General features: G+C 38.6%; 1 protein-coding gene across 7 annotated transcripts in view; it reads right to left on the bottom strand.

The window, feature by feature from the left end:
• KDM6A (lysine demethylase 6A) overlaps window positions 1-24,570 on the bottom strand; it is a 211,797-nt gene that overhangs the window by 122,290 nt on the left and 64,937 nt on the right. For all 7 annotated transcript variants that reach the window (XR_005559737.1, XR_005559740.1, XR_005559741.1 and 4 more), the window contains exons 3-4: window positions 22,887-22,995; window positions 2,050-2,099 (exon numbers count right to left, since the gene is read on the bottom strand). Coding sequence is in view for 3 of the 7 variants with exons in the window: in XM_039368138.1 (XP_039224072.1) it covers window positions 2,050-2,099; window positions 22,887-22,995 (159 nt within the window). In the remaining 4 variants the exon portion in view is untranslated. The remainder of the gene's footprint in view (window positions 1-2,049; window positions 2,100-22,886; window positions 22,996-24,570) is intronic.

The raw sequence follows: 24,570 nt of genomic DNA, 5'->3' as shown, positions 1-24,570 counted from the left end.
GAACCTATTGGAAAAGAGAATCAGTATGATGCAGTTCTCTCTGGATATCAATAATACAGAATGGAAGATATTGGACATTGGAAGTGGTGTCACTCCCCATATCAAGAGTGTACAGAGCTAAATCAAAGAAACAAGTGCAAATGTTCATATAATAGCAAAAAAACAACCAAATTCTTAATATCATAAATACATTTATCTGCAAAAGTGAATCATACAGTTATCCTATGGATATCTAGGGATCTGCAGTGGATCATTGCTTATTAACTTGTTGATAAAGTATCTAAATTTCTAAATTCCAATCATCAGAGAAAAAGCAAAATTTTCAGATAAAAAGAAAAGCAGTTTACAAATAGTTCATAAACAACCCCCAAATAACAAAAATAGATCTTAAAATAGCAAAAAGAGCTAGGAAATAGGAGAGAGGGTATGACATCCGAATAACATATATAGAAAATATCTACACACCTATACACCCTGGACATAACTGTTTCACAATTTCTCCCCTTGGGATGCCACTATAGGGCACTGCATGCCAAAACAACTAGATACAGGGACAGTTTTTTCCTTCATGCTATCACTCTGCTGAACACCTAATACTCAACAGTACTGTCATGTCTACGTATATTTACCCATGTTGTATGGCTGTAGTATTATTATCTTTCCCATATTCTTTACTACCCCCTCTTACTGGTATCATTATTATGATTATTATTACTGCTTTAGATGTACACTGAGAACTTTTGCACTGGAGACAAATTCTGTGTGTATCGAATAACACTTGGTTAATAAAGTATTCTAGGAATTCTAATCTTGTCCTGATTAATCTGAAAATAATCTTGAAGTTTTGATAGTTACCTTTATGAACATATTCTGTTATTATGTAACAGTTGTTGCTGAATTCTGCATTAGTGATCAATAGAACACTTGTCCTACAGTAATCCAACTTTTCTAAATTCTGATTGCTACACAATAGAATTAAGTGTTCCTAATCTTTTGTAATTCTGAAACCCAAAGTTTTCCAATAAAATTGAATTGATGAACACTATCAATATCATATCTAGCTAAACTAAGACATTCATCTCCACAATTTGACAATACTGATGACTTAGGAAACTTGAAACTGTTAAGACAAATTCATAGAAAAGTAAACTAGCAATGAACATGCAACTGCTTTTGGGTTCAAATACAGCATTATAATAATAATAATAATAATAATAATAGTAGTAGTAGTAGTAGTAGTAGTAGTAGTAGTAGTAAAGTTGGAAGGGACCTTGGAGGTCATCTAGTCCAACCCCCTGCTCGGGCAGGAAACCCTACACCATTTTGGACAAGTGGCTGTCCAGTCTCTTCTTAAAAACTTCCAGTGTTGGAGCATTTACTGCTCCTGGAGGCAGGTTGTTCCACTGATTAATTGTTCTCACTGTCAGAAAGTTTCTCCTTAGTTCTAGGTTGCAGGAAAAGACTAATACAAGTAGTCCTCAACTTACACCACAACTGAGCCCAAAATTTCTGTTGCTGAGACGTTTATTAAGTGAGTTTGCCCCATTTTATGACTTTTCTTGCCATATTTGTTAAGTGAATCATTGTAGTTGTTAAATTAGTAACATGGCTGTAAAGTGACTTTGCTTGTCAGAAGATTTCAAAAGAGGATCACATGACTCCAGGAACTGCAACCATTATAAATGAGTCACTTGTCAAGCATCTGGATGTAAATCACATGACCATGGGGATGCTGCAACGGTTGTAAGAGTGAAAAATGGTCATAAGTCATATATTTTCAGTGCCGCTGTCACTTCGAACAGTCATGAAGCGAACTGTTGTAAGTCGAGGACTCCCTGTACACTCAAGGGTTTGAGTGAGAAACAGGATGCTGAACAAAACTGGAATCTAGTAGTGATGTCACAATCTTCTTAATATGGAAATTTTAGCTATGATAAATATCAGTGTAAATAATAATTAAAAATAATTACTATGGAAGTAATAGATTAAATAGTCCTCTGTAAAATAACAAAAACATACTAATTGCTGACAATTAAAATCTATACAGACCTTCCAGTAGTCAGATTGTAAACTGTAGTACCTCTGGTATGCAGATAATGCTGAAATAGAAAAAAATTATTTATTAGAAAACAATACAAACTATAGGAAGTATAGCATCATGTCTCATCTTAAAAGGTGAACATATTTAATAAAAAATATTCTTGCTATATAAAGTTACTGCATGGGAGATACAGAAATAAAATCATATAATACCCATTTATACAGAATTTCAGCAAAATTGTCATGGATGTAATTTATGTGCACTTATTATGTGCACATTCATTTTCACATGCATTTGCAGATTTTATTTAAATAATATGTGCATCCTGGTGAATATGTGCCTAATAATCAAAAGTCTCATGGGTTCATAGAAATTATGAAATCTACAATTCATACACCAAAGAACTCATGTGAGAACATTTTTTGTGATAAAAAAGCCATATCAAATGGGTAATACTGAGACCCATATGTATTTATTTACTTTAAAATGCTATTAAATATTTTAATAACAATTTAAAAATTGCAGCACTTTTTTTTAAAAAAGGTTGAATTGGACACAGACAGAAGCAGCAGAGAACTATAAAAACAAATGTAATAAATAAAATAAATAAATAGCAGGAAAGACTGGTTGGGAAGGAGGAGGATGTTGCAGAAATTAGTACCTGGGAACCAGGGAGAGGAAAGAGAGAATCTGAAAGAAAAAATAAAGAATTGGAGGAAAAGGAAGTGGGGATGGTAGAGTGAGAAATTTCAGACTTTAACAGTGAGGGAGCATAGCTCAGGAAAAGTAAAAAGTGGAAATCAGAAGCAGAGGAAATGCTGTGAAACAACCCCAAAAGTAAAGACAAGAAATTTAGGACTAAGGGGTTTTTTAAAAAATTGAGGGGAAACAAGGGAACAAGAACAGCTGATACCCAATCCTTTTGTAGGCTCTTTTTATTTTTCTGTAATAGATGTTTAAAAAAGATTGAGGAGGAAAAGTAAAGGACTACAGGGTAATTACAAAGGGTAATAGCCCCATATTATTTTTAAAAACAACTCTCAACAAGTGAGCGCTCAGCTTCAAATACACAAAATAGGATAGGTAAGGTACCAATGAAGAAACTACTGCTCTCCAGATTGCTACCCATCTCAAATTTGCTAAAGACTACTTTGATGATTTAGCAGACTTCTGGAACAAACTTCTGTGGACAGATTGGCTGAAAAAATATCTTTCTGCCATTGATGAGAAACATTCTCCAGCATGATAAATGTAGAATCCACCGGTGGTAATATCAGCCTTCCTGCTCAGAATAGACTAAGTCAGAACTTTAGCCACGCCTCCCTCTGGGAGTGTCCTCCAGTTTTTTGACTTAGTCTCACTCAGTAGGACGCAATTACTTTGGCTCCTCAGTTAGACTAGTTAATTAATTTTGGTTTATTCCTAACTGCATTTCAAATTACTTAAAAGGAGTTCTAAATTTATTAGTTTTATTCTGACTTGGTTTTTGGATCTAAATTGGCAAGAATTGGACAGTAATCAGAGGCATTACAACCTCCTGGATTTTACTCAGGCCTATGGGCCTCAAGAGCCTAATAGGCTCCTATAGGGCAGGCTACAAGCTGCTCGCTGGTGGATTCTTCTCGCTCCCATCTACCAGATCCTGGTACTTATCTGGTGTGTGTGGAGCGAAGGGGAATTTTATTTCAGAACCACCTGTTCCAATTAGTCTGTGGTACTTTGCCACAAGGCCTAGACAGGCAGTTCTATGGAACTGTCTGGCTGTCCTTTGTCATTGCTGTTGTTCGGAGCGAGGATCGGTTTTCCATCTCTGACAACTTGGTCTACGTGTTTGGGTTCCCTCCACTTCTGGATATCTCCTACCTGGATTATCCAGCCTACATGGCAGACAGTTTGTCGCCCCAGGCATACCAGGGCTCTGGTATTTCCCCCGCACAAACAAATAGCAGATCAACTGATTTGGACGCGGGGGGGGGGGAGAAAAACCGCCAAGACGAAATAATTATTCACCAAACAGACCCAAAGGCAGCCGGGCGAGAGGCCACGAGGAGACATCAGGCGCTGGAGAGGGAATTCTCCAAAGCCCAAAGGCTCAGGTCCAGTGAAGCTGAAGTGGTTCCCCCTGTTCCGTTGGACACTTCTCCATTTGAGCCCCCATTTGCGCCTTCCCAGGATGCCCCCTGGCATGGTCTCCTCAGGGGGAAACTGAACAGGTTGGTCCCCATCACTCATTATCCTCACCTACACAAAAGCCACATATGCCTCAACTGAGGCTGGGGCCAGTTTTAGAGATCAACAGAATGTGTGGTCAGCACAATTTCATGCATTCATGCAAAATGAATTTACTCAGTTTATGTCCTCCTATAGGAGTCAAGCACCTTTGCAAACTCCATTGCTTCCATTCATACCACCTTCTCAAGTGGGACATGCCACAGTCCCTGGTTTTGGCGTTTCTGAGACTTCCTCCCAGTTAGGAGAAGAGGGGTCAGTGGACCTAGAGATAGTCGACATGCCTATGTCTGAGGATGAGGAGGCAGCGACTGAAAAGACCCAAAGTGACAACTTTGGGTCTTTTCGATCCATCTCTTTCAGATCTCTACTTATCAGGCCTGTCCCACGGCCAACCTCACTTTGGCACAGGGGGACAAACCTTCCACCTCCACTATCCAGGAATCTAACCATTTGTTTGCAGACAAGGTCGTGGAGGAGAAGAAGAAACTGTTCAATGTTTCCTCCTCATTCGCTTCTATTATAGAAGGGCCTTCTGTGGACACTCTTTTAACTTCTTTGTTTTCCACCTCTGCTATTCCAGGGGATATGGCTGAGGCCCTGAAGGCGGAGGACAAGAAGTTTGAGTTCTCTCTTTGTCGATCTCACCAATCCTCGGCCTGGGCGATCAGGGCTGTGACTTCATCTTCCTTTTTTGCAGGAGCTCCAATGATGTGGCTCTGCGAACTTCAGGCACTCGTTCCTCCTGGTCAGGTTTGGACACATCAGACACTAGGGAAACTAGTGGCAGCGTCAGAGTACATTGCAGACGCCTCTCTTCATTCGGCCAGGTATTCTGCAAGATCCATTGCAGCTACTGTTGTTTCTTGCAGACTTCTGTGGCTGAAACAGTGGCGGACTGACTTAAAGTCAAAGTGGTGTCTGTCGACATCCAAGTACAGTGGTACATACCTATTCGGTCCAATCCTTCAACCACTCATAATTGAGGGCAAGGACAATGTAAGGTCCTGGCACACCCGTCCAAAAGGTTGGATAGGCGGCCCCAGCAGGAGTTTTAGTAGGCAGGCTTTCCGTCCCGGTGGTTCCTGGGAGTGGAGGCAGCCCTTTCAGACCAGGCAGTTCTTGGATTGGCCCAGAGGCTCGTGATCTTTTCTCCCCAGACAGGATCGCCAACAGGACCGCCAGAACATTGCAGCCAAGGGCCAGTTCCAGTCTAGGCGTCCCTTCAGGGGCTCTGGGGGCCGTCCCTATAGGCGGTCCAAGTGACGCCATGGAGGACTCTCCCATAGGGGGTCGCTTGGCACTGTTCAGCAACATTTGGGAGGTTACCAACGACTCTTGGGTCAAGGAGACCACAAAACACGGGCTCACCTTAGAGTTTTATTCACCTCCTCCAGATCGCTTCATCCAGTGCCCAATATCACAAAACACAACCAAAGCAAAATTAGTAGCCACGACCATCTCCCACTTGGTAAAAATCAGGGCAAAAGAGCCCGTACCACGGGAACAGGAAGGAGAGGAGTTTTCCTCCATCCTGTTCGTGGTCCCCATAACCTCAGGGGGATGGAGGGCGATACTGGACTTAAAGGGTCTAAACCATTTCGTGACACACAGAAGTCCCTGAAGTCCATCCTGGCCAGCATCAGGAAAGGGGACTTTCTTTCCTCCACAGACCTGACAGAGGCATATCGGCACATTCTGATACTTCCGGACCATTGCAGGTTCCTTCGGGTTTATTATGCGCGCCGGCATTACCAATACAGGGCTTTTCCCTTTGGTCTATCTTCAGCTTCAAGGGTCTTCACTAAAGTTTCTGGCAGTATTGGCGGCCCACCTCAGGATGATGCCGGTGCGCGTACAATGTTACCTGGACAATATCTTAGTACAATCCAGTTCCTTCCAGTCAGCTCTGTCAGAGCTGGAAATCACGATTCATATCCTTCAGGCCCACCGGTTCTCCGTGAACTTCAAAAAGAGCCACACGATCCCCACAAAGCGCGTCCTCCATCTAGGGGCGATTATAGATTTGGACCTTTGCAGGGTTTATCTTTCTCAGGAGCGTCGGATCAACATCCGGAAGCTCGTGCACCAGGTTCGGAGAGAGAGAACAGTGCCTTTGGTCTAGCTGTCTCAGCTCTTGGGAAAGATGGTTTCTTGCATGGGGTTCGTTCTGTGGGCCAGACTTCACTCCAGAAGTCTCCTATGGGTTCCTCCTTCCTTTCCAGAAGCAGAACCTCAGTTCGTCCACTGGAAAGGTCAGGATTCCTCAGCACACTCTGTTGTCTCTCCTTTGGTGGGCGTCATCCGCAACGTCCAAGGGGACCAATTTCAGGGAGCCTCTCAGGCTCACCTTGACTACAGACGCCAGTCTGTTCAGTTGGGATGCCCATCTTCAGACTCATCTTGCTCAGGGACAGTGGTCCCGATCGGATCTAGTCCACAACATAAATTGGCTCAAACTCAGAGCCATTCGCTTAGCTCTCCGTCGGTTTTTCCTCCCTAGTGCCGGGACAGCACGTCCTGGTTCTGACAGACAATGTGGCAGCCAAGGCTCACGTCAACAAACAGTGAGGGACCCAGTCCTGGTCACTCATGCAGGAGGCCTTGGAGCTGGGTCTATGGGCAGAGTCCACTCTGGGTTCCATCAGGGCGGAACATATATTGGGGGAAGCGAATTGGCAAGCAGATTCCCTGAGCAGGGTCACAGTAGACCACTTAGAGTGGCGACTGAACCCGGCACTGTTCAGGGACATCTCAGTCAGGTTTGGCCATCCACATCTGGATCTCCTTGCCTCTCTGATGAAGCCCAACTTCCCAGGTTCTTCTCCAGGTTTCCAACAAAGGGGGCGGAGGGAACGGATGCCCTCTGGTGCAAGTGGCCGAGGGGTCTGCTTTATGCCTTTTCTCCCCTCCCGTTGTTGCAGGCAACTATTTGCAAACTGATTCAGGAAGAGGCAGAGAGAATATTAATTACTCCATATTGGCCAAGGCATCCGTGGTTTGCTGACTTTGTGGAATTATCTCTCTCGCCAACGTGGAGGATTTCCCCAGACCGAGTGGCTTTCAGCCAAGGGAACCTTCAACATCCAGATCCACAGTGGCTCCAGTTGGCCACTTGGCACTTGAGCAGGAAAGTTTAGCTAGGCAATTCTATTCGTTAGGGGTGATCTCGATGATCTAAGCCTCAAGGCACCCCTCGACCAATAGGATTTATGACCCCATGTGGAAGAACTTCTGCACGTGGTGCACTAAACAGCAGCTCAGGCAATTATCTGGAACCATTCCTAACATATTGTAGTATCTTTTGGAAGGTATGAATAAGGGGCTCTTGCCTAATACCATCCGCAGACAGGTTGCGGCCTTGCAAACGGTTCTTACCTGTGACAACCTGGTCCCTTTATCACATCATCCAGCTGTAAGCACCTTTCTGAAAGGAGCGGTTAACGCCAGACCACCTGGGGTCCATCGTTATCCCTCTTGGGATTTACCTAGGGTGCTACAAGCCCTAACCCAATGCTTCTCAAATAGTGGGGCGCGCCCCCCATGGGGGGCGCGAGGCTCCATAAAGGGGGGCTTGTTTGACCTCGGCAAATACTGTCATATTGGATTTCTAGATCGGATCATCCGACTCACTCGCAAGCGGCAGTCCGACGCGGAGGACAACATGACCGCCAACACACGTGACACATGCAAAGGACCCGATTGGATAGACATGATGCTCTATCCTGATTGGCCAAGCCCGTCCGTGTGACTTTTAGACCCGGAAATCGGTCCTCTGTACAGAAAAAAATTTTTTACAGTCGCGCGGGGGGCGCGAAATGTTTTCTTCTTCCTAGGGGGGCATGACAGAAAATAATTGAGAAGCACTGCCCTAACCTCTCCGCCGCTTGAACCCCTCTGGTCTTGTTCTCTTCATTTCCTTTCCTTAAAGGTAGCATTCTTTCTTTTTTTAATTTTTTTTTATTTTTCACCATACACCATACACCCAAACAAACTTAAAATACATAAACATAAATCTTTTCTTTTAACAGAACAGTACTATACATTTAAGCATTCTTTACATCTTATTTACATTTTATGTACATCAATAATTATGTCTTTTCCTTTCTCTGTTCTAGCCAATTATAACATTTATTCCAAATTTCATAAAATTCTGTCGTCTCCTTGTCTTTTAATTCTAATGTAAGTTTATTCATTTCTGCACATTCCAAGGTTTTGTACATAATCATATCATTTGTGGGAGTATTTTCACTCTTCCAGCACTACATTACACATTACAAATGCCATCTGTAAATCATTTTATATTGATTCTCTCTGTATGCAGTTGATAGCGTCAATTTGCAATTTATGTTCCATAATCTTTCCCATTCCTCTAAATTTATATTTTGCCCCACATTTCGTGCCCACGCTATCATTGGCCCCTTCACTATTTCTTCCTTTAACTCTATCTCTAAAAGGTATTTATAAATTTTTGATAATAGTTTTCCTTCCTTACTTATTAGAATTTTGTCTAGTTGGTGTGGGGTCTGACTAATTCCATGTTCTTGCCTATCCCTATTATATCTAGATTGAATTTATAAATACGGCCACCAATCTATGGGTATTCTTTGTTCCTCCAACTCTTCTCTTGACTTGAGATTTCCTCGGTTATCCAGTAATTCTTTATACCTAATCATATTTTTTTTCTCTAATGTATTAGGATGAATCACTGCCTCCATCGGTGAGAACCAATTTGGAATTTTCCCATAGTGTCTTTTTTTTTATTTTTTCCCATATCCCGATCAATGCTCCTCTTATCTGATGTTGCTGGAAATATGTTGATGTTTTCTTCTGTTTCCCCCATAGAAATGCATGCCAACCCGCCTGTAGATCATGTCCTTCTATCATTAGTATCCTTTCATTATCCAAATTTATCCAGTCTTTAATCCATAATAATCTTGCTGCATAATAATAGATTTCCCATTTAGGGAGTCCAAGACCACCTCTACTCTTATTGTCTTGTAATGTTTTGATATTTATCCTAGGTTTTTTGCCCGCCCAAATAAATTTATTTATTATTTTATCCAATTCTTTAAAAAAAGTTTTCTCTAATTTTATTGGAATTGTTTGAAATAAATACAATAATCTTGGTAGAATATTCATTTTAGTCAATGCGATTCTGCCTAATAATGATAATTGGAGATTCCCCCAAATCTCAAGATCTTGTTTCATTTTTAATATCAATTTTGTATAATTGTCTTCTTTTATTGAGGAACACCTTGAAGTTATCCGAATTCCTAAATATTTAATCTTTTTTGTTACTTGTAATCCCAACTTCTGTTCCAATTTCTTTTGTTTATCGGTTACATTTTTTGCTAAGATTTTAGTCTTTTCTCTGTTAATTTTTAATCCTGCCACTATTCCAAATTTTTCTATTTCACCCATAAGAATATTTCCTCTCTCTATAGGTTCCTCAATAAAGAAAACCAGGTCATCAGCGAATGCCTGTAACTTATATTCCTCTGCTTTGATCTGTACCCCTTTTATTTCTTTATTTGCTCTAATTTGAACTAATAATACTTCAAGCATCAAAATAAAAAGTAAGGGTGAAATTGGGCATCCCTGTCTCATCCCTTGTTTATTTCAAAACTTTTTGTATTCTCTCCATTGACTATCTCACTAGCTCTCTGTGTTCTATATATTGCCTTTATTATGTTAATAAATTTATCACCAAATTTCATATCTTCAATCTGTTGAAACATAAATTGCCAATTGAGGTTATCAAATGCTTTCTGCGCGTCTAAAAAAATCAAAGCTGCCTGTTTTCCTAAATGTATTTTGTAGTACTCTAGGACATTTAACACCGTTTTAATATTGTTTCTTATTTGTCTTTGGGGTAAAAAACCATTTTGGTCTGGATGTATTATATTTTGTAAAATTAATTTTAATCTTTCAGCCATTATATTAGTAAAAATTTTGTAATCCGTATTTAGCAGAGAGATTGGCCTGTAGTTTTTAATCTGTTTGGGGTCTGTGCCTTCTTTTGGGATAAGGGTTATGATGGCATCTATCCAGGAGGCTGGTAGATTAGATTTCTCCAACACATCATTATACACCTCTAGTAATATCTTTTCAAGATCTTCGTGGAAGATTTTATATAGCTCCCCCAGAAGGCCATCCGGTCCCGGGGTCTTATTATTTTTTTGTTTTTGCACCACCCTTTTTAATTCCATAGCTGTTATTTTCCCATTCAGTATATCTCTTTGACCTTCTTTTAATTCTGGCAGACCATTAACTTTCAAATATTGTTTAATCTTTTCCCCATCTATTTCATCTTTTTTATATAATGACTCAAAGTAGGTTTGAATTATTTCTTTCTTTTTATCCATTTTATATTGTAGCTTTCCATTTCTATCATAAAGTTCCTGGATTATTTTTCCCTCTTTCTCTTTTTTTAATTTATAAGAGAGCCATCTCCGAGGTTTATTTGCATGTTCAAAAAAATTTTGTTTCGCCAATTTCAATTCTTTAACTCTTTCTTCTTGCTCCATCACATTTAATTTATGTTTGGCTAATGCCATTCCCACTTTAATCGATTCATCCTGGGGCTATTTTTGTAGTTTGGATTCAAATTTTTTAATCTCTTCCTGTAGTACGTTTTGCCTTTGTCTTTTCTCCCTATTTTTCCTTGCTATATAAGATATTGCTAGCCCCCTTAAATACGCCTTCGTTGTGTCCCAAATAATTTGTACCGATGTTTGTTCTTTTGTGTTTTCTTTAAAGAAATAATCCATTTCCTTTTTAGTCTGTACAATAAATTCTTTTTCCTTCAAAATATAAGAATTCATTACTCATCTTTTTCTTACTTTTTTACGACCTTTCCAAATTATTTCCAACGGATTATGATCTGCCCATACATTTGGTTTTATTTCTATAGTCTTTATATCCTGTCCCACTTCTTCCTTTACCCATACCATATCTATTCGAGACCATGACTTATGTGGTTTTGAAAAGAATGTATATCCTTTTTTCCCTTGATTTCTCTTTCTCCACTGATCCGATAGATTAAGTTCGTGTGCCAAATCAAAGAAGGTCTTTGGTAATATTTTCCTTTTCTTTTTATTTTTCTTATCACTAATGTAATCTTTTTTTGCATCCACCACCGCATTATAATCACCCACAATACAAATATTTAAATGACCCAATTCTATCAATTTCTCATGTAATTTATAATAAAAATCGTATTGGTTCTCATTCGGTGCATATATTACTACTAACAACCAGGTTTTCTGTTCACTTTGTATTTCTATTATTAATACTCTTCCATCTGTATCTTGATATTTTAAGTTTGCATTTATCTCTTTTTTAATATAAACTGCTATTCCTCTTTGCTTTTGTTCAGCTAATGCTGTATATAGTGATCCTAATTTGGGAAACTCTAAATATTTCCTATGTAGCTGTTTAATATATACTTCTTGTAAGCAGACAATATCTATGTGTTGTTTGGCTAGTTTTGTTAATATTTGTTTTCTCTTTACTGGTGCGTTTAATTCATATTAATAGATAATAACCTAATTTCCTTTTCTATTTTCTACTTGTGTGTTTTACTTGTGAGCTTGTCTTGTTCTAGGGCCTGTTCCTTTCTCCTTCCTCTGTCCGTTTTCTCCCTTTCTTTCTGTTCCTCGTTCTCTTTCCCTAACTTCTTGTTGTTGGTCTTCCTGGCTTTTGGATTCCAACTCTTCCTTACTACTATTCTCTTCCTCAGTTCCTTCCAATTGATCAAAAAATTCCCGGGCTTTCTCTAGATTATCTATTTTAATCTTCCTCTCTCTCCATGTTATCAGCATTCCTTCCAAAATTAACCATCTAAAGGGTATACTTTTTTTATTAAATAGAAACTGAGGAATCTATAATCCCTTCTTTGATCTCTTATCCTTTTTGGTATCTGTTTTAAAGTTTGTATTTCTACACCTTTATAGATCATTGGCTCTTCCCTTGTAATTTTATAAATTATATCTCTCACCCTTTTTCTGGCAAACCTAATGTGTACTTCTCGTGGGAGTCTATTACGTCTAGCATAACTTGTTTGAATTCTATATGTTTCATCTATATCCGTCAGAATTTCTTGCTTGTCCCTTTGCAACGCATCAGAAATCAAATCTGCCATAATATCCCCCAGATCTTCTTCCTTCTCCTCTATCACATTTTGGAAGCGTAGATAAAATGCCGCCTTCTCCATTTCCAGATAAATAATTGCTTCCTCCATTTTTTTTATTGGAAGCTATCATTTCTGTGTCTAATATGTCAACTTTTTTCACAACCTTATCTAATCCCACTTCTACTGATTGAATTCTTGCTTCATTTTTTTCCATCGTTTGTTGCATCATTTCAACTCTATTGTCCAATTTATTTATATCACCTCTCATTTCCACATGATTTTTCGATATAGTCTCTTGCATTTTTAACATAGTTTCTTGGATACTGAGGAGTGTAGATTGCATAGTTTGCATATTAGCTATTGCATTTTGTTTATCTGTGTCAAACATCCCTTCTATTGATCTTTGGCCAGGTGGGGATGAAGGTGTCAATGTTAAACTGGATACCGTTTTTTTTCCTGTCCTCAATGTTGCCATAATTATCTCCTACTTCTCTAGAATTCTAAATATTCCTTTGATTAACCAAAAGCTTAATTGACTTTATTTTAATTTTGAACTTCTCTTTCCTCAACTTCTCTGAACTTTACTCCAACCTCTCTCTACCTTCTCAAACTTTCTTCACTTTCTTATTCTTTCTTACTTATTTAACCAACAATTTTTCACAGTTAAATAGTCCGTTTTTATCTCTTCTCAAACCTCATCTACTCTCCTGATAGTCCCAACGTCGTCTTCCATTATCTCCTTCCCTTCTGTTCACGCTTGTCTTAAAAGCACCGTCCCTGTCAGGATATAAATCTTCCAGCCTTGTCTTTCACAGCGTCAGCCCGTCTTTTTCAGCTTTGTCTCCTGTCGCTTTTCTCCAATCGTCGCTCCGCTCCTTCACCCTCGTCTCTTCCTTGTTTCTTTTGAGTGGGATCTCTCAAGCTCCAGGTTTTCCTTCCAACCTCAGTCCGTTCTTTCACTTTCCTTCAGTATCGTGTCCTCTCAATTTCTCTTTCCACTTTCAGATTTTTACAGCAGACCACACTTTTCCGTAACTGGCAGCACCTTACTTGAGTTTCCTGATCTTCAGAGCCTTCAGGTTTGTCTCAAGCTTTTCTCCAACCGCTTTTTGACTGCTACTTCATCTTTTCTAAACCGCCATTTTCTTTCAACTCACAATCTTCTCTATCCAGTTCCCTCAATCCACAGGCTCTACCAGCTTCAACTTTATCACGATCTCTCAGCTCCCAGCTTCTTCCTCAAACCCTCTCCGTCCTCTGCGCTCACAGGTTTAATACACTATCTTTCTTTGTGTCTTCCTTCTATTATTTAATCTCCTGGTTCTTTAATAGCATTCTTGGTGGCTATTACATCAGCCAGACGGATTTTGGAATTGGCCGCACTCTCAGTTCGGAGTGACATGCACCTTTTTTTGAGGATAGGGTGGTCCTTCGTTTGGACCCTTCTTTTGTTCCAAAGGTTAACACTTGGTTCCATAGGTCACAGGACATAGTTCTTCCAGATTTTTTGTCCTAATCCTTTGCATCATCTGGAGAGACATTGGCATAAGTTAGACGTGCGCAGGGCTCTGTATCATTATGTTAAGTGGACCTTGGCTTTCTGTAAATCGGAGGCCTTGTTCGTGTCCTTTCGGCCCTCTGCCATGGGTCAGAAAGTGTCCTTCGGCCATTGGTAGATGGATCAGGGCATGCATTGCTAGGACCTACTTTTCTCAGTCACTTCTGGTTCCTACACATATCACCGCTCATTCGACGAAAAGCGCAGCTGCACCTGCGTCCTGGTCCACCCAGGCATCGGTCGAGGAGAGTTGTAGGGTAGGAGAGTTCTGCAGCAAGTAGTTTCTTCTCAGGACACACAAGCCTAGACTTTGGTATGTCCCACTGGTGGATTCTACATTCATCATGCTGGAGAAGGGGCGTTGTCTTACCTGAACGCCTTTTCTCAGCATGATGATGTAGAATCCACACACCCCCTTAAGGCTGTCTAGGCAGGTGTCATGTTAATGGAGCCATTGCATCAGACTTCGTCATGGATGCTTCACCTCGTCAAAAACTGGAGGACACTCCCAGAGAGAGGCGTGGCTAAAGTTCTGACTTAGTCTATTCTGAGCAGGAAGGCTGATATTACCACTGGTGGATTCTACATCATCATGCTGAGAAAAGGCGTTCAGGTAAGACAACGCCCCTTCTCTTTATAGAGAATGAAATGATGCATTTCAACAAAAGAAACATCACAATCATGAAGTGTGGTGATGGGTGTATCATGGTTTGGGGCTGCTCTTCAGCCTCAGGAGATATGGCTTGCAATAGTTATCACGACAACTGAATTTAATTGTATTAACAACTGGACTGAATTAAGATGAAACTTAAATGAATCCGGATGATGCAGCATAAAACCATTTAGGTAATATTACAATAAAATGACTGAAACAAAAGAATTGTGCATTTTTGAGTTAAAGTTCTAGCCTTACTCAAAGTGAAATTTTACAATGTGAAGTGAGAGGTTCATGAAAAAAAGTTCAAGAAAGAGTCAATGAATTTAAGCCAATATCTCCAAGCTAATGTGCAGGATTGATCAAAAGGTTCAGGAAACATTTGTTTTCTTACTATTAAAAGAGGTGTCACCAGTTGCTAAATCTAAAGCTTCACATGCTTTGTACAATGTTAGTTGGCTTCACATATTCAGTACAAACATGACAAAATATCTATTCTGTGATGGTGTGTGTGTATGAAAGAGTACATATGCTTTTGTACATTTATATTTAATACATTTTCATGCACCTACTATTTACAATTTTAAAAGGATATATTGTTTCTGATCTAACATTTTATCAACCTAAGTTTCACTAGGTAAAATTAAACATATCGTCTATTATATGATTAGAATCTCGCATGAGATAGCCTAACTGCTATATTGACTGGGACTGCTGGGAATCATACTTTAGTAACAGCAGGATGCCAGAGATGTTTTGTTACTTGCTTTATGCAGTACAGTTAATACATGGTCAATTTTGTTAGAATCATTTTAATATTTCAGTCAGCAGTAATATTTGATATAAAATGAAGATAATACATTTTCAGTCTGAGAATTCCTATATAGGTAGTCCTCAACTTACAACTGTTCAATTAACAATGGCTTGAAATTATGGTAGCTTCTGGAAAAGTCACTTACAACCTAAATTCTTGCAAACTATCATACCACCTTCTGCAGTCATGTGGTCATAATTAAGGCACTTGGCAACCAGCTTTTATTTACAAACTTTTGCAGCACGTTTTCTAACTTTCCAGCAAAAAATACTGAGGAAGCTAAATTTGCTTAATAAAAGTAGTTAATAAAATAACTATCACAGTGATTTGACTTAAGACTGCTGTCAAAATGACCATAAAATTGGGTCTGGTTATGTGATGACTTGACTTATGACTGCAAAGATTTATGATGAAAATTCCAATCACTATTGTAGTAATATATCAAGGATTATTGTAAAAAGCCTGAAGCACATATGGCTAATATTCTTATTATTGGCAAAGACACTTCTAAAGATTAGAATTTATTATATTTTATGTTTAAAATCCTTTACTACTTTGTTACTCTTATAAGAATATTTAGATGTAGATCTTTTACGACAGTATAAAATTTTATATTTTCTCTGATTATTTGATATATTACTTGAATAAATTATAATGAAGTTATCTAATCCTAATTTATGTTTTACAGCCTATGCTTTACTTGATCATCTGAAAAATCTGCAATTTTATTTATTTGTTGTGATATTCCTTCCCACATACTCCCCCAGGTCAGGTCTATTTTTATTTTAAAGGAGTTGCATTAAATACAAACATGTATGTCTGAATTCTTAAATATAAATAACAGTTTTAAGTGAGGCTGATATACCGAAAACCCAAGAATACAAGGAGACTTACAGTATATAGATAGTCCTTGCTTTATGACAACAATGATCATTCATTTAGACTGGAACTTCTATCGCGAATCATCACATGCTTGATCATTGTTAAATACATGCTGACTGCCAAGACACAATCTGCGATCACATAACTGCGGGGAAACTATGATGGTCATAATGGCCAGTCATAAATCATTTTTTCAGGCTTGTTGTAACTTTAAATGTTTGCTAAATGAATGATCAGAAGCCAAGGATTACTTGTACTTTTTGGGCCAAAGCTCAGTTTACCCTCCTGAAAAAAAGAATCTGTTATTTTGAATTATTGCAATGTGCTCTACATGGGGCTACCCTTGAAGACTATCTAGAAGTGGCAACTAGCCCAGAACACAATGACACATGCAGTTTTGGTGCCCAGCAGCTCACCTGAGTAACATCAATGCTGCACAAACTGTGCTGGCAGATGCTTTCTGGGTGCAAATCACAGTATGGTGATCATCTTTATGACACAGGGCCATGTTACTTGTGGGACCACCTCTCCCTGAGGGTATCTGTATGTTCTACTAGTTAGATAAGAGTATGCGTGTTCCTGGTACCCTCCTTTAAATATTGCCATCTGATGGTACCTTGGGAGATCCTACCTTTGTCGTTTTCTGGAGCTGAGAACATCTGGCTCTTCCCCCAAGCAATGAGCTAAGATGGGGGTTGAGGGTATTTGGTGTGGCACTTGGGGGCAAGAGTACCTTTGTTTTTTAACTATGTTTTATGGATTATTGCGAGCACCTAGAGTCACTGTATGAGTTAGTAATGGAATTTATATGATTGCCTAATTAATTGAAAATAAATACTTTTGAAATTGTAATTATCCCATAATACAAACTTTACATGTGTCAAGGATACCATGACTGTGCCCCAGTATTTTTTATATATAACAGTACAGTTACTCAAACAAATCCCAAAGCAAGCAAGATTTCCATCACTTGCCAGGATTTCTCTGGATGTTATGAGCCTGTCTGTTGAGTCCGACTTTGAACTGGCGAAACAGAATTTGAGAGGTTCTGAGCTTATTAACTGAGGAGCTAGCAGGCTCTCAGTTATCTCTAAATGAGGCTCAGAAAGAGCAAGACTCATTGGAGGATGAGTCAGGAGCAGTCAGGTAATCAGCCACCTGTTGCAGAAACACAGCAATAGAATGAGTCACTTGATATAAATCAGAGGTTTCCAACCTTGGCAACTTTACGACTTGTGTACTGTGCATCGCTGGCTGAGGAATTCTGGGAGTTGAAGTCCAGTTGAAGTCCACAGTCGTAAAGTTGCCAAGGTTGGAGACCCCTGATCTAGAGTCTGAGCAAAGGAAAATTCTTAGCCCTCACATACTGTATGCATAAAGGTCAAGCAAACAGAACAGACATGCTCAGGGAAGCATCTCAAAAGAAAAATGAATGGTTCAAGAAAAGAGACAGGCTCAAGTCAGAACGATAAAAAAATGGCCTGGAAGTCAGACTTTTGTTGACAAACAATTTTCCAACCTCAGACACAGCTTCTTCACACGTTGCTACTTATTCCTGGACTGACCTTTGGACTAATAAAGTATTAATACTTTCATCTTAAGTTTAAACTTAGCTTTAATTGCTGGATCCTGGATTTATCTTAATGGAACCTCACCTTCTGCGATAAACTTGTTTGTATTTCCTGGGCTCTCACATTTCCACACATTGGTGAGTTTTACAGAACTCTGATCTAAGTTTGACTTCCTGTATTTGTAATTGCTGGCAGAGGATAGTGGGTTTATATTAGTTGCAGAACCAAGAGAGGCTGAATTATGAAGTTCCATATTGTAAACAATAAGGAAAGAAAAAATGAATGCCCAAACTTAATAAAATGATCATAGAAAAATAAAGTTTTTAAAAAAATTAAAATATAGTAAGAAAAAAACTGAAGCTAATTAAAAAATGTTCTCCCCCTCTGTAAATATACATGTGCATGTTTGTGCATGTGTGTGTGTATATATATATGTGTGTGTGTGTACACACAAACATACATGCACATATGCACACATAAATACATATCATTTTTTTCTCCAGATTTTCTCCTATCAAATGCTACTGGGAATAAAAAAAACATAATCTTGGAGAAGAGTATAAAGCAAAAGTCTTCATTATTTTGAACAGTTCCACTGATTTCCATGTGTATTGTAAAAAGTTAGGGACTCTAGTAAGAATCTATTTTCCCAGATGATATTTTCTTGAAATCTTAAATTCATTGTGGGACATCATGAACAAATCAGATTCAAGGATACCACTCAATTCCAAACTTGGGTAAATAATTGACATATAATAAAGCAGAAGAAAGAAAAACAGTATTTGTCTTTTTCTCCTAAAATCTTTCTGTATAAATAGGAAAGGAAATATCAAGAAGGTTTACTCAAGCAGACCAATCCTGGTCCTTAGACAACATCAATATTGAAACTAAAAAACATATAATCTAAAAAGCAAATAGAATGCCCTTCCCTCATAGCTATGAGAGTTGCCCAATGATGTAAAAACCCTGTATGTTGAGATACTGTTGCTTTGCTTCCAGTCTAACAAGGATTGAATCACTCGAGCTCAACTTCATAAGAAATTAGTATTAGTAATGAATATACCATAAATCTGAATGTATTGCCAGTGTGTAAGATTAAAGAAAATTGATTTAAATTTATCTTTGCACTAGCATAAAATATTGGCACAATAACAAAGGTATGTTTCAATACTAAATTCATTACTGTACTAGTTACATTGTTCCAATTTGGTAAATACAGATAGTCCTTGACTTAAGACCATAGTTGAGCCCAAAATTTCTGTTGCTAAGCGAAACAGATTTTAAATGAATTTTGCCCCACTTTATGATTTCTTCCCATAGTTGTTAAGTGAATCACTGCAGTTGTAAACTAGTACACTGTTGTTAAGTGAATCTGGCTTCTCCATTGACTTAGCTTGTCAGAAGGTCGCAAAAGGTGAGCATGTGACTCCAGGACACTGCAAGCATCATAAATGTGAGTCAGTTACCCACTGCCTGAATTTTGATCAAATGACCAGAGTGCTGCAATGGTTGTTAAGTGTGAAAAATTGTCATAATTCATTTTTCAGTGCTGGTCACTAAATGAATTGTTTTAAATCAAGAACGATCTGTACATAAACATGCATACTCTATTTATTTGTCTAGAGTACCCGGATTTTCTCAGTAATGGAGCAACATGATTTTCTTTTTTCCTTGTATATAGAAATGTTACTGAAGTATTCATATTACTATACCAAGTATCAATATAGATTGTACTCCGAAACGTTAACCAAATATATATTATTTATGAAAAAGACTGCTTATGCATACATGCTATTGTGTTTCAAGATGACATTTTTCATAATAAATGTACTTGAAATAAAAACAAACTGTGATAACTTAAAAGAATTTAGTGTTCTTAATCTAGCCCTTAACTACTACTATCTTCAAAAACTTAACTTAAAAGAAATGCATATACTCCAGACTGCTCTATCCTGATTATTTTCAGAAATTATCTTTTTCAAGCAGCTAACAGTGAGAACCAAAAAACAATACAAGATGTAATAGGTATTTTATGCCCCTTTTATCAATATAATTCCAAAAGTAGAAAGCAGAATTATTGATAGCATTATTCAAATGACAATCCAGTATTTTCTAAGTAGTAGCAGATTGAGAGGTTTCAGAGGTAGTTTTTAGCTTAGGAAATCTAATCCACATAAAATAACATAAGCATAGATAAGATATAGGTTTGCAATAGTGGCGAATATCTGTAGCTCGGGTGTAGGATGAGGGTGAAGGTTCATTCTCCAAGCTTGTGGGTTGATTTCCAAACGTTTCGTTACCAGGCTAGGGAAGATCTAAACACCGTTGAAGATGTTGCCTAGCCTGGTAACGAAATGTTCGGAAACCAACCCACAAGCTTGGAGAACGAACCTTCACCCTCAAGATATAGGTTTAATTATATATTAAACTAGTAAAATGTATATCAGAAAGTATGAATTGTGTCATCTATCTTGTTCTGTACATTCATATGTTGGCAATAGTTGCTAGTTATGAAAGAACCACGGATGGGCTTGAGAAAAACTTCTAAATGAGTGCAATCTTGAAAGAAAAATTATTTTCCTTAAGTGATATGAACAGATGGATGGAAACAAGAATATACAAAGAGTGATTGGCCACTCAGTTTAAGCATTAACCTACACACAAGCACATAGCAAAGAAATGCAACTAAAAAGCATGAGTAATCTGACTGTTCATTATGAAAGAAACAGTGATGATGAGCGATTCTGAATTTGAGACATGGCATTTTAGGTAATATCAGAAATGAATCTTCAGGGGGAAAAATAAATAAAGGAGAAGAGGCAATGTGAAAGGAGAAATGATTGATGAATGTATTTACTCAATGTATTTATATGTAAGGAATGCCCATGGTGACATTAGAAATGTGCTTGTTGGAGACATAAAGATACATATAATTCTGCATGTAGACAATATAATAGGTTGTTGTCTAAGAACTCATATAATTTTTAGCAAGTATTAGACTGTATGATAGAGTAAGGAATATGTACTTGAAAATAAAGGTACTAAAGGCAAAAATAGTTTGGTCTGAAAGAGACAACAGAATTCAGTATTGCAAGTTATACATAAATGACAAAAAATTAGAGGAAATAGATAAATGTGCTTGTCTTAGTTGAATTTTGACATCACAAAATGAATGCAAAAAATTTAAGCTATGCAAATGCTGCTAGAAATGTAGTTGATATTACATAGTCTATGGCAGTGATGAGAATCTTTTAGAGACCGAGTGCCCAAACCGCAACCCAAAACCCACTTATTTATCGCAAAGTGACGCATAAGCATTGTGGTGCCCTTGAGGGCCGGGTGGGCGTGGCCCGCTGGGTGGGCATGGCTGCAGTGGTCATATTGCTCGTGGGGGGATGCCTGTGTGGGCCGGGCATGGTTGGGGGAGATCCAGGGGGTCTCAGGAGGGGGGGCAGTGGGCAGAAGGCTCGTCCTGTAGGGTGAGGCAGGGGGCAGGATGGGGGTGCCATTGCTGTGGGCAAGGCAAGGGGAGGCAGGGGCCAGGGCGGCGGCTGCCTGGCACCATTGGCATGTGATGCAGACCGCCAGATGCGCCTATTTCATCCCATCTGTTTTTGCTTGCGGTTGGAGAGCAGGTCACTGCTGGTCATCTCCTCAGCCTCCTGCAGATCTTGCCCTTGGCCCGCGCGTGGAGCCTGTTCCTCTTGCGCACCTGATGCACCTTGGCCCCACCTTGGGCCGCTGCCGCCCAGAGCAACAGCTCCACCCAGCACAAAGGAGTTGAAGCGGCCGGCTAGCAAGCTCGAGTAGAGGTGGTACAGCACACCCAGGGCCAGCAGGCAAAACGCCACCCTGAATGGAGAAAGCCGGATCCCCATCAGCGCCATGGCCCCCCAGTCCCAGCTAGGATTGCATACCTTCCTATCTCTGCTGGGCCTGGTCGGCCATGATGCCGATGGTGATCCAGCTTTCCCCGCTCAGGGTGGCCTTTTGCCTGCTGGTCCTGGGCGTGCTCTGCCATCTCTATTCAGGGCTTCCTAGCCGACCGCTTTGCTTCCTTCGTGCTGGGCAGGCCTGCAGCTCTGGGCAGTGACCTAGTGGACCTGTGCGAGCAGCTGGCAGCCGCGGTAAGTACTGAGGTGCGCAAGGGGAATGTGCTCCACCTGCAGGCCAAGGACAAAACCTTCGAGGGGGCTGAGGAGATGGGACGGAGTAGGTGTGTCTGGCAGTCCACGTCAAGTGCTCCCCTGACTCCGTGTGCTGCCGGTACTGCTGCAGTGCTGCTGCTGGAGGGCCAGCCCGGTATTCACAGTGGGCTATGCAGCCCCTGCTGCTGAATGCTGTCGGTCCCCATGCAGTCACGCTGCCATAGGTTCGCCACCACTGGCAAGGAATGAATGTTGAAACAAACAAAAATGGATTATGTTCCTGCCTACTTCATAAACAGGGACTTAGGTATGTCAAAAGAAATACAGAAGGGAACAGACTAATTCAGAAGAGATAAGATTGAGAATATCAGTGGCTGGGTATGAACAAATGGAGACTGAAAACAACAATGTGACTGGTACAAAAGAAATAAGATTATTTGACCACACAGCTATAAGGAATAACTAATCACTAAAAATAAATGAAGAAAGAGAAAATGAGTTCAGAGGAAATGAAACACTGAGAAAGTTGCGGTTAGAAGAAATTGAGATCATCAGAAAAGTTTGAAGATCAAAAGTTAATATGTAAATGGACATGATGGAAGCAAAAATGATTTGCATGGACAGAAAGATGTAGAGAAGAACAATGAATGGTATTGATTTAAAATGAATTTGGTTGGGTTTTATTTTATCTCCTTCCCTTACTTTTTTTTCCTTGTTATTGCTTTTTTATGTATTTTGTATAATCTTACCTCTTTAAAAAAGGGAAAAAATGTAAGTACTGTAGTATATATGTAATACTGATCTAGGATTCTGAGGAAAAAAAATACTAAAATAAATTATAATAGACTTACCTTTTGGATAATCCTCCAATAAAAGGTTGAAGTGACCTAACTGGCAAAAGAAATCTGATTCAACTTTTCCTTCTGCTTTTAATATTAACGATTCATAGCAGCCAACAGCCTGGAAAAAAAAAGGATATTCTTTATAAATATACTCTAACATATACTTTAAAATTGACTTTTGTTGCAAAGCTAAGAAGCAATCCCACATTTTGTCATCTTACATAATATTAGTTTTTCTTCTAGGGAAATATATATGTCCTAATTTTACTGCTATGATGATGATACAATTATGTTTAATTTTCATTTTAAAATTAAGTATTATTTTGCTTTGTTACATGCATCATTTCCATTCTGTTAATAAAATAACCTAATCATATCATATATTTCAATAATTATTAAATATTAAGATGATAGTTTAGTTTAATACAATACAAGGTATTAGTATTAGTCACTTCTCTATAAGAACAATTCTGCTGTAGCAGAAATTATAAATGAAACAGTAAATGTTATTTTAGCATTAAATACCACACAGTTCTGGCACAACATATTTTATGAAACTAGAAAAATTGAATTTTAAATATACTAGCTTCAGATTCATGTACGTGAGAAGTATCTTTTTATAAGCCATATCTAAAACTGTAAGAGAAGTGACTTTGTGAAATATCGTAGGATCATTTGCCTCTCAAATTTGTAAAAATTTAGATGAGAATGAAGAACAGAGGAATGAGGAAAAAAAATCCATCAATATTTCTGTGCAGTAACATGCCTATGCTTGCATTCTGAAAATTTCTATCTACTTTTGCTAATTAATAGAATGTGTTGCATTGTATGTACTATATTAATTAGGAAACATTTTTGATTGAAAGAAAAAAGTGATTTAATTATATGAACATAGAGGATTGAACAAAATTTACAGTGGCATTCACTTTGCTATTTTTGTCTCTTTCTTTCCCCAAATTTGTTAGAATGCACTTTTAGTTTTTATCCTACTCTTTGTCCTTTCTTGTATCAACTTCTCCTTCCACAAGATGTTTTGAATGCATGTATGTTAGAATTAGATATGCTGTTTGGCCAAATATATTCTCAGCACTCAACAGCATTAACAAATAATAATTAATAATACTTGAGTATCTTCCTCTTGCACGCATCTAATATTTGATTAAAAGCATAAAGGTGCTTTTTCCATAAGCATATGGAAATGGGGGGAAATGCTGTAGATAACAGTCCTTTGTATTAAAAAAAAGTGGGACCTAAGCTTGACGGATATAAGTTGGCAATATCAGCAGTTACATGAGAAAAAAAGAAGCAAATGACAGAAGAAGCATTACTACACAGATTAAAATACTCGTATGTAAAACTACTTGCACTGCTCTATCATGTTTGTTTTATGAATACTAAACTGAATACTGTCTGACTTATGACAAAACTTTCAATATGAAAAATAAACTGCCTATCTTGAAAATGAAATCAATATTACATTTAACAAAAATACTTCAATGCTGAAAACAGTATTTGCAATACAATCATCACATTGAAGATTTAAAAAAATCACCAGTCTACATCTGTAATTACACTAAACTATAGTCAAACCTATGTCTCAGTTTTCTGAATCATTTCGTCATAGCTGAAGGTTAGCAGTTTAAATGTCCAGATTTAATTTTAATAATTACCAATTTCCTCCCCCTTGAAATTA

The sequence above is a fragment of the Crotalus tigris genome, unplaced genomic scaffold (genome assembly GCF_016545835.1).
Source record: "Crotalus tigris isolate CLP2741 ecotype Arizona unplaced genomic scaffold, ASM1654583v1 scf7180000017601.7605149639:7615979, whole genome shotgun sequence".
NCBI classification, from domain to species: domain Eukaryota; kingdom Metazoa; phylum Chordata; class Lepidosauria; order Squamata; family Viperidae; genus Crotalus; species Crotalus tigris.
Note: the sequence above shows the minus strand (reverse complement) of the source record. Positions and strands in the feature narration are given on the sequence as shown.